This window comes from Lithobates pipiens, unplaced genomic scaffold (assembly GCF_037356315.1).
Source record: "Lithobates pipiens isolate NorthernLeopardFrog02 unplaced genomic scaffold, aLitPip1_a1.2 Scaffold_1, whole genome shotgun sequence".
Lineage (NCBI taxonomy): Eukaryota > Metazoa > Chordata > Amphibia > Anura > Ranidae > Lithobates > Lithobates pipiens.
The window spans coordinates 196,889,791-196,901,059 of record NW_027507685.1 but is presented as its reverse complement, the minus strand read 5'-3'; the positions used below and the strand labels follow the sequence as shown (position 1 = coordinate 196,901,059).

Below are 11,269 nucleotides of genomic sequence, written 5' to 3'. Positions count from 1 at the left end.
TGTGTGGGAGGGACTGACACATGCATTCACCTTTGCTTATGAGCACGGGGGGACAGGAGCACTTTAAAAAATATATATATAATATTTATTTTATTTCATTTATATTTTTTACACTGTCTCTTTCATTTCCAACTTTATTGTTATTACAAAGGTTGGACAACATCTCTTGCAATAGCATGGGCAATGGCAGATACGCTTTACTGAGAGATCTGGGGTCTAATAGACCCTGGATCTTTCCTCAGCCTTTAAAGCATTAGATCAAATCAAAATCAGTTTAATCCGATGCTTTCCCAAGCTGGACATTCTGGTCCTTGGACATCTGTATGGTCAGCTGGTAGAACTGGTGGGACAGGAGAGCCTGGGAAGGTGGCGGGAGGGGTGCACCCCCTTTTGCTGCCTGTAAAATCCAGCAGTTGATTAGTTGCTGGGATCGCTTTTACAACAAAAGCAAAACAGAGGTGGATCAGTTCCTCTACCTGCCGTCCCAGCTGAAAAAAAAAACCATACTGGGATGATGCCTGTAGCTGCAGGAATCATCCTTGGATAATCACTTCAACACGAAGGGTTGGAAATGTTTGCAGCTGTACAGGGATCTGTACAGGGATCTGTGAATGAATTAACTACTTCCTGTATTAAATCCTGTCTGCCACCTCCTACTACAGACAGATTTGTAGTTCTACGCAAACCCATTATCGCACACTCCATTGACATATCGCTCAGCTCTCCAACTGAAAGTTTGTACCTCAATACAAACATAGAGCTGGAGGAAGATTCTGCAGGAGCCCAGTATTGCATCCATGACCCACTGTTCACGGTTGCAATCCTTTGCAGACATATTTGCAAAAAATATATTTTTTTATGCAAATATAAGTAAATTGGTAATTTGTTTTGTAAAAGGTGGACTTAGCCTTTGAATCAATGATTCATAATGGATTGGTATGTTTAACAGCTGTTTTATCTAAAGGAAATTCCCATAACATGGCCTGTTGGGGGTACTTGAGGACTGGGCTTGGGAACCACTGCTCGATGGAAGGATGTGTTCTTATATGGTTTTGAAATATGTACAGCTGACAATTTTATTAATTGTATTACTGTGCAGATTTTTCTGAGAACAACTATCTGTATAACAAAAAATACCTAGGTGTATTCAGTAAGGCTGTGCAAAGATTGATGATGATGGGTAGTAACTCCTAATAACAACAGGGAGTCTTCTTTCAATTTTCTGACTCTATTGTATGGATCAGTCGATATAAGTTATAGCCTTTTGCATTGCACATTGACATTAATCATTTTCAGTCTTTTGCACAAGAATGGGTTGACATAATATCTGTATAATGTAATCATAAATACCAGATGAGGTTGTATGGTTGGATGAGAAAATTATCCATTTGATACAGCTGGATTCACGTTTTTGTGTAATTTTATTCTTTAGACAGTCCTAGAAGAGGAGAGGGCTATGATGTGAAAAGAAAAAGGGGCTATGATAGAGAAATTACTTTCATGGGGTTGTCAGATTTTCTAGTAAGTTTGAAGATACATTGCTAGTGAAGAAAAAAAAAAGATTTATGGAAAGGAAAAACAATGCGAGCGAGCATTTAAACTATTTGATTTTTCTGTGCTGTTACCTACATTCTGGTGACAGGGTCACTTTAATGAATAAAACACACGCAATGAAGTTGACTTACTAAAACTGGTGCACACAGAATCTGGTGCAGCTCTGCATAATAACCAATCTGCTTCTAGGTTTTATTGTCAAAGCTTAATTGAACAAGCTGAAGTTAGGAGCTTATTGGTTATTAGCCAGAGGTGCACCAGATTTTGCACTCTCCAGTTTTAGCTAATCTTCCCCAATATCTGATCTGAATATTAAAACTTAGCAATCTCATGCAAGAGCATTTATTTTGCATATGAAATGTTGTGTGGTGGAACGGGGAATCACCTATATAATATGGCACTGCATAAAGAATTTAGGGTGTTCCTGATGTTAACATTTAGAACGAACATTTATAACAAAAGCTTGAAAAGAAATTGATCCCATATATGACCATTAACTCAAATTATATGTACAGGTTCTTGCAGACAAGCCAAAATTACAGAAATTAGCCCAACACTACCAATATGGACATCAGATTGCTGGCCCTGACCATTTTCATTGCGGTGGTGAGTGGACGTCCCCACGGGAAGACTTGTCCATTGTCCCGTTACTTATCCGTGTCTTCTGCTGATATGACAGTTCTCAGACAGCTACAACATGGCCATGTAAGTATTTTAACCAAAATATAAAGGAGCTAATTTCAAACTATTGTCTCATAATATCAATCATTCGAGGCTAAAGAGCTACATTTACAATCTCACTGCCACATTCAGCCTAATTTGGTAAAGCAGTGCAGAACGACCAGCAACCAACATGATATTACCCTGCTGAATTCATTTCATTGACAGAAGACATATTGGTTAATTAATGTAGTTACTGGTCACTGCACTTGCATTTGCTAAATTTCAACTATTATTTCCAGTCATCAGCTTACTCCATTTATTGTGTTGGGATTAGTTATTAAATTTGTCAGAAAGTACCCTGTAAATCAAAAATGTACATTTTGACAGCTTTAAACCCTAGTCCTTGTGATTCTTCCAGCCACTTTGGAACTAACCAAACCCATTTTCCCATCAAAATCAGATAAAATTGTTGATACAAAATCAAGAGGGATTAAAATTGAAAAAGCTTTTGGTAATCTGTTAATAAAATAGGTATTACAATCAAATGAGTAGGAAGACTGGAAGCATCTATGTTTTTACTTTCTCATTAAAAATGTGGAAAGTCTCACCTCTCTAGGTACCATTTTTGAAAACCTGGCAGCTGCACAATAGACTCCAAAAACTACAACCATTTTTACTACATAGTTACATAGTTAGTTGGGTTGAAAAAAGACACAAGTTCACCTAGTTCAACTAAAAAAATAAAACGTAAAAATCATAAATCCCATATACACAATTATAGCAAAGCATGATCCAATTTGTTTCAGCAGGGGAAAAAATTCCTTCCTGATACCCCGACAATCAGATATTCCCTGGATCAACGTTACCTATAAATGTATAGTTAGTTACATAGAACTATGTGGGTCAGATGTATGCTGGGACCCCTCCCACTGTTTTGTAGACCTGGACTCAGCTCATTCATAAAACTGTAAATTAATAGATAGTAAAGTTTTTACTTGACCAGTAGTTGAATGGAGGAAGAGTCCCCATAATTGGTATTGGGCAGTTTTGCTATTACCCCTATTGGTCTGCTAGTGTGCTAGCATGTGGGTTAGTGCCCCCTTTCTGACCAAGAGGTCATCTTAACTAATTATTCTCCACAAACGGAAGGAAATGCTCACCTTACATTTCCTGCCAGTGACTCAGAGACCATTTGGGAGTGACAGTGCTAAGCACTATATCTCACATCAGCAATTAACAACACTAACTTCCATGGTGAATTCCACCCACAATCTATGAACAAAACTAAACTCCCCAGGCCTGTTTTGTGGTTCCAAGCCAAGTCCCTAGGATCAGCCCTTTACCACAGCCGAGGACCATTATACTAGTAGCTCTGCTGCCCAGTGGGGTCTACCACCCAAATCACCCCACCATTGGGACTGTCTGTCTCCTGCCCACCACCACTCCCATCCCAAGTTGGTTGTTCTTCCTTCATTCACTCATCATCCTCACAAATGACTCTGTTACCTCCAAGTATCAGTATGTAGTACTCACACTCTTCTCAGGACATACAGACCAGGCTACATGTTGCAATTGAACAGCTTTACTTTGAATTCCAGTGACAGAACATCAGTCCAGATAACTTTGCATAACATAATATATCAGTGTCCTTCCATATGGTACCTGCAGTGCACATCCATGTCCATGTCTCTTTGAAGGGTCCCGCTTGGGGGTACATTGAAAATCAATCCTTCACCGATTACAACCTGTCATGTGTAGTTCCTAACTGAGACTGGAAGACTCCAACCTTCTTTCTCCTGTATTTATAACCCCCATCCAGACCATACAGGAAGTCACACAGAGAGAAGGAAATACACCACATCAAAATTATTCATCTGTTTCACCACCTACAAGCGTCTCTAGGTTTCAGCTAAAGACAATATAGACGAATGGTGTTATGATGACATTACGATGCTCCATTTTTTATATTTCCAACATTTCAAACGGTCAGCTTCTGAATGTGGGCCTGCCCTTTTATAATGACACTTGCACTGTGAATATGTTCATATACAGTATGGATCAGCAGAATGCCAATGAAATGTCATGTATTTTATAGGAAAATGCCATGTCCATTAAGGCAATGAGCTGTTACAGAAGAATGTTGAGACACAAGCCTTCTGCGTGTGACCTCACGGTGAGAGCTTATTAACAATGATATATAAAATGTATTTGCTGCATACGCTTTCAGTTTTTTTTTTTTTTTAGTTTGTTTGTTTTTTAATAAGCCAGTTTAAAGTGCAACCCATAAAATTCTAATTGTAATATGTTCTTCAAAAATTAATGAATACAAAACTGAATGCTGGTTGCAACACAGAGGCAGGAAACAAAGAATAAGTAAGAGAAAAAGGGAAGGAAAGGGCAGTGGGGATAAGTGGAAGAAATTGTGCTAAAATTTATTTTGCCCCTTTGCTAAAAAATAAAATATCAAAAATTAGCCTCAGTTTTCATCATGAAGACTGCTAAGTGGAAATTTACTTGGAAAAAAAAAAATCACATGACTTTGTTTTCTACCAAAGCCATGTGATTATCATGGCAGTGCTGACACCATGTTTTTTGTAGATAAACAGTTGTCGCTTTTATTCTTTTTAGGTTGAACTTGCTGTAGACCCTAAAAGAAATACTCTTCTCTCAATACAAAAAGCGTAAAAAATGCAAATGCTAAAAGTTTCTTTTAACAAAAAGTAAACAAACAGAGACATTTCTGTAACCCTTAGGATCTATTTAAAGCTTGTTGAACATGTAAAGTGATATTAAAGTCTTGTTTTTTTTTTGTTTAAAAATAACAAAACATGGTATACTTACCTGCTCCATGCAGTCTGCCTGCCCTTTTTTTATTTTATTATATTTTATTTTATAATAAATAATATAATATAATCATAATAAAATAAAAAAATATATATATAATTATATATATATATATATATATATATATATACATATATATATATATATATATATATATATATATATATATATATATATATATATATATATATATATATATATATATGAAATATTAGGATCTGAAAAGAGAACGATCTCTGAAAAAAAATCTTGATTTGTGTCAACATTTTGCTAAACCTCCGTGTTTCAGTGCAGCCTGGACCTAGAAGAAGGCGATAAACCCCAAAGCTTGTCTTGAAGATATAGTATTATAGAAAAAAGGATCACAGACAGTACTTAGCTTTCTTGTTCTGTAGCAACAAGTAAGCATGGGGAAGAGTTATAACCCCTGTTAAAGTGACACTAAACAATATCCTTATTCTCCAAAAATAATCCATTCACATCCACTACTTAAAGTAGAACTATAGGCAACACTTTTCTTTTCATTTTGGATAGAGTAAGGGAGGGCTATAATCCCTGTCCGATTTTTTTTTTCCTCCATCTGTGTCCTATTGCAGAGATTTCCCTTCACTTCCTTTCTCACAGCCAAACAGGAAGTGAGAGGAAATCCCTGCAAGTTAGGGAAATTCCTTGAGGACCTACAGGTCACCAGAACTAGTGTCCCCATTGGAAGAGTTATCCCCTGTTACTTTTCTGGGGACAACCCAAAATTTGGGATTTGCTATAACTTTCGGTTTCAATGATAATGGTCAACAGGACAAATAGAGAGAATGAATCTCTCTAACGGGACCACAGACAGCAATAAAAACTTGACAGAGGATCTAATCCCTTTATACTCTGTCCAAAGGTAAAAAAAAAAAATGTTTTGCCTTTAGTTATACTTTAAGGGCACTGTAATCAATTTTTCCCTAAATTGTTCTTCACTATGTTTTTCTGCATCCCTGTAATGTCCTCTGTGAGCTTCTGAGGCCGGGTTCACACTAATGCAAATTGGATGCGGCTTGGATGGGGACAGAATGCTTCGGGGCCCCCCCTGCCCCAAAGCACCCATCCCTCCATGTTGAGGGCATGTGGCCTGGTACTGTTCAGGAGGGGGGGGTCTCTCTTGTCCCCACCCCCTTTCCTAACCTGCTGGGCTGCATGCTTGATAATGGTCTGGTATGGATATTGGGGGGACCTCAATGCCATTTTTTCGGCTTGGGGGGTTCCCCTTAAGATCCATACCAGACCAATGATGTGTAGTATCAGTGTGAACCCAGCCTAAAACCTGACTTTTAATTTATTTATCTCTATATGCTTGTATAGATTTTTTTTTATATTAGAGTTTAGTGTCTCTTTATATAAGAACTAAAGGTAATGTTTTTTTTTAATTTTGAATAGCGTAAGAGGGAGTTATAACACTGTCAGTTTTTGTTTGCCCTCTGTGTCCCATTGGGGAGATATCCTTTTACTTTCTATCTTATCCCCAATAAAGGAAGTGAGAGGAAAATCATGCAAAGTGAGGGAATCCCTGCTTGTCACCACTAGTGTGCCCTTTGGAAGATTTCCCCTCCATTACTGTTCTGTTGACAACCCAAAATTTTGGATTTTCCTTCACTTTCAATGATTATGGTAAACATGGCAAATAGAGAGGGTGAATCTCCCTAATGGAGGCACAGACAGAAATAAATATTTTAAGATTTTTTTTTGCTGCCCATGTGCCACTGGGTGAAACTATTTGTCTTGGTGATCATTGTCACTGGGACAAAACATTGGGGGAAATACAAAATGTTTCAGTTCAACAGTAGTAAAGAGGAAATCTTCTATTGGGGGCATCTGTTTTCAGTTATAACTTTCTCTAAAGGTGAGATATAGTGACATTGGGAGAGCGGAACAGAGTAAAAGGTTAGGGAGGTTGGAGGGAGTAAAGCCAACCATAGACTGTTCAAATCTTGACCAGTTTAGCAGGGACTGGCATGCGATTGGAACCATGTAAGGACAGGCTGATTGCACCCAAGTTGTTCAATTGTACCCCCCCCCCCCCCCCAACAGAGAACACAATAGCTCCACAGGAGGGATTCCCCCATCAACACTGACTGTGTGATGGGGGAATTGAGGAAAGAAAATCGTATCGTCTATGGCCAGCCTAAGAGAAGATAAGAAGGAGAACAATAGAGGAGGTAGAAAGATAGAAAGGCTGGGAGAGAGAGCAGGAGACAAACAGAAAGGATTTAGAGACAAGTGAGCACAACAGATTCTTCCTGCTCTACACGCACACAGCTGCTACCTGCAGAAAGAACACAATCAATATTCAATTGACTTCCAACCCATTCAGACTAACATTGCAAAGCAACACAAAGAGCAACAATTATGTGCAAACTGCAGTAACGTACCTCAGCCAATTATATTTCACCCTCCATCATATTAGAACAGCCAGAACAGTTGAAGATTATGAATAATTGCTAGATTTGGGTTACTGCGATTTATTACTTTTGAATAAATAAACATATTTATTGATTAATCCAAAGTTTCATCCGTTTCAATTACCTCGGCCCATTACACATTCGCAAAATAGAACAGGCATAATCTCTCACACTTTATTCTTTTGTTTTGTTGTCTTTGCAGTCAAGTGATGCTCTGCTGCTGACCCTGGAACAAGTATCATTAGTCATCGATGTACTAAGTGACATGTCCACCTTTGCTGTCACTGACCCTGTAACACAGGCACTTATGATTTTTCTTAAAATGAAGGACGATCTAATGACTTGTGTAAGTTGACCTAATTCTATTCCCTTAATGTATTTCTCCATGTATGAGTAGCCAAGAGAGATATTCATGTGTACTATAACCGTTTGATATCTATCCCTTACAGAGGGAGTCCATGGAATATAGTGGACCTGCCTCTCCACAGCTGAAGGCCTGGCTTGACCATTTCCAGCATTTTCAGGAAGTGGTAAGTGTCCCATACCGGTCACTTCCCTGGGTCTAAGATACATCAAAATGTCTACCATGATTGGGTTGAAAGTGAACCTGTGAGGGAGCAGAAAGAACTTCCAGAGCATTATGTGCATGAACATGTTTTATTTGGCTCAGTCCTAGTCATATGTAATGCTGATGTGTGCACATTTGTTTGAAAGTAACAGGTGTAACAGTTAGTACACCTTTACCAACAAAAACTGCCTACGCAAATACTGTATGGGATATCTGTAGATAAAATCAAACTGTAAAGCTTTGACTAAAGATTACCAATGCTCTTGCTATACAGTAGGTGTAGGCCAAGGGTCTCCAAACTTCCTAAACAAAGGGCAAGTTGACTGTCCTTCAAACTTAAGGGGGACCAGAGTAGCCAGTGGGAGTTTAAATGTCACAGTCATAGTTGGAGTAAAAATTACATAGTGTCCATAGTCAGAAGGGGGAATAGTGCTCCACCAATGGTATAAGTGAAAGGAATGGTGCCCTACCATTGGTATTAGTGGTAGTATTTATGCCCCATTGTTTCTGTCATTGGGAGGAATAGTACCCTATCACTGGTGTCATTGGAAATAAAATTGCCCCATTGTTGGTGTCATTGGAAGGAATGGTGCCTCCAAGTTGGTGTTGGTGGGGGGGCATAGTCCCCCAAGGGCCAGATAAAGGCAGGCAAAGGGCTGCATTTGGCCCACGGGCTGTAGTTTGGAGACCACTGGTGTAGGCCATATATATACCTCATGAAGCCTGACTGAAAAACTCCCAGGATGTTGTTAGGAGCGGCCCAGCTAATACTGCTCACCTTCACCATGACGGGATCGAGCTCTCAAACGCTGAGCTCAGAGCTACAGCATCAGGGGACAAAAAGTGCATATGAAGGGGTTTGAATCAGAGAAAGAAAGAGCTCACTCCTGTGATGGTGAAGGTGAACAGTAACAGCTGGGCCTCACTTAGCAACATCCTATTAACATCCTGGGAGGTTTCAGTCAGGCTTCGGGAGGTAGATAAATGCCCTACACCTATAGCAAGGGCTCTATTCAACTCTATTCAGGTTGTTTTTATTTATAGATGTCCCTTAAAGTGGTTGTAAACACTTACAAACCACTTTGACCTACAGGTAAGCCTAGATTAAGGCTTACCTGTAGGTCCAAGAAATATCTCCTAAACCTAAACGCGCAGGCGCACTGGGTAAGCCGCAGATCGCTGCGATATGACGCGAGTGTCGGCTCCCATGCGCATGTGTGGGAGTGACATCATCGCTGCTCCGGCGAATCACAGCGCCGGAGCAGCGAGACCCACAGAGACCCACCAATAAGATGGACGCTCGGAACTACAGGGGACAGCGGGGACTTCGCTGGCTCCTGTGTCAGGTAAGTGACACATAATGGACTACTATGCGAAGTGCATAGTAGTCCATTATGCTTTACCTTTGCAGGGAATCAAAGAGGAAGTAAATCCATCAGTGTTTACTTCCTCTTTAACTGCATAGTCAGTTTTTTTTTTCATAAAGGTGAACTAACGCTTTAAGCATATTGTAAAAAGTTTTTTTTTCTTTAGTGAAATGTATATACTTAAAAACCCAACAGATTCCTATTATATAAACATTTTTAGTTCTAATCAGTAATTGGAGAAATTATTTAAATAAGCTGGTACACAAAGCAATTATTCACACCTAATTGTATTTTTCAATACAGGTACCTCTTGATTGTGTTCGGCATGCTGTGTTACTTAACCTCATAACACTGAGAATGGAAAATGTTACATGCTGGGCCCTCAACCAATAGCCAATACTAACATGAACAGAATCAACATGAAATAATTACTACATTTATATTATACTAAATTATTACTACAACTGATCATGCTACCAATCCAAATAATCAGCTTGGGGATGTATCCTGCTGCCTCCCTGCATGTCTGCTCACAAGGTGCAAGGAACTTACTCTAATGACTGTCAAAGATGAATGTGTTTGTTCACATATGTTGCCTTAAATGGGACTTTTCTACCCACCACTAGAAGATGACGCTAAACATCCAGCTTCAAATGAGGATTTACCACATGTGGCCAGTTATGAATATATGCATGCTACCAATGGCCAAAGTTAAAAGGCCTTTTCATCCAGCCAAAGAAAATGTTCTCCAGGTAATGCTAAGGTGAACATTTCAACATCTCAGAAAAAAGAAATGTCTTGTTTTTACTAGCCATTGTTTAGCATCTACACAACAAGCCAAGCCATTGACAACCATAGACTTTCCCACTCATTTAGGCAGATTTTCCCCTATCTCTAGCCTGTGATGAACAATCCTCCATATCCAACTGGTGAAGATTATTTTTTGTTGGTAATCAATGACAAGCATGTCAATCATGCATACACAGAAGAGGCAGGTCTATCATTCAGGGGTGGCCATATCCACTAGTCCAGCAGTGAACAGGATTTTACATCCTTATCCGTTGATTGACATGACTACTCATCAAAAGCTTTTCTGTCAGTAAAGAGTACTGAGCATGCCCGCTCATTTATGTAGCACTGCCCCTTAGGGGTTGCTGAGTATAGTCTTCCCTGGGTCTTCCTCTGATTATCCTGCAGCCAGACACTTAGGTATTTTCATACAACCAACCGCAAACTCTTCCGCTCGTTATCCAATGACTATGCCTATGCTCCCATTTGTCTGGTTTCCACCCACTGTACAATATGCCCTGTCCTATTGAACCAGTGTGAAACAGGCAGACAACATGAGCAGCATCTGAGCACAATGAGCAGACCCTATCAAGGGATCACTGCTCCCTGGTAGGCAGATAGCACCTAAATGTACCTAATATTCCTCTGGTTAAGAAGGGAAACCCAAAAACTATACTCTCTCTAGCACCTATCTAAGAGGGTGCTAAATTTAGATAAAAAGTATGTTTTACTATTAGTTATGGGTCAACCTGTAATGGCCATGACAATTTATCTGACCTAAGGAGATTTTCTTCTCATTAAATAATTATTGATATATCTTACTCATCCAGTCAAAGAAGAGGATTCTCTACTTCCATTTTTTCAGACTAAGGAAAATTATTCTCTTTCATCAGCTCATGATGGTCTAACCTATTTGTCCAGCAATTAAGATGATTCTTTGCGACCAGTTATTAAGCAACCAGCAGCCAATAAATAGTTATACAGTCATGGTGTTGCTAATAGACGCCATAGCCATAGATAGACTACTTTGGTATAAAAGAGTC

General features: G+C 39.2%; 1 protein-coding gene across 1 annotated transcript; it reads left to right on the top strand.

Annotated features, from left to right (window-relative positions):
• Nucleotides 1–2,118: 2,118 nt before the first annotated feature.
• On the top strand, nt 2,119–9,830 carry LOC143988777 (interferon lambda-3-like). The gene is made up of 5 exons (XM_077488631.1): nt 2,119–2,259; nt 4,313–4,390; nt 7,705–7,848; nt 7,952–8,032; nt 9,741–9,830. The coding sequence occupies exons 1-5, from the start codon at nt 2,119–2,121 to the stop codon at nt 9,828–9,830; spliced, it is 534 nt and encodes a 177-aa protein (XP_077344757.1).
• Nucleotides 9,831–11,269: the final 1,439 nt, after the last annotated feature.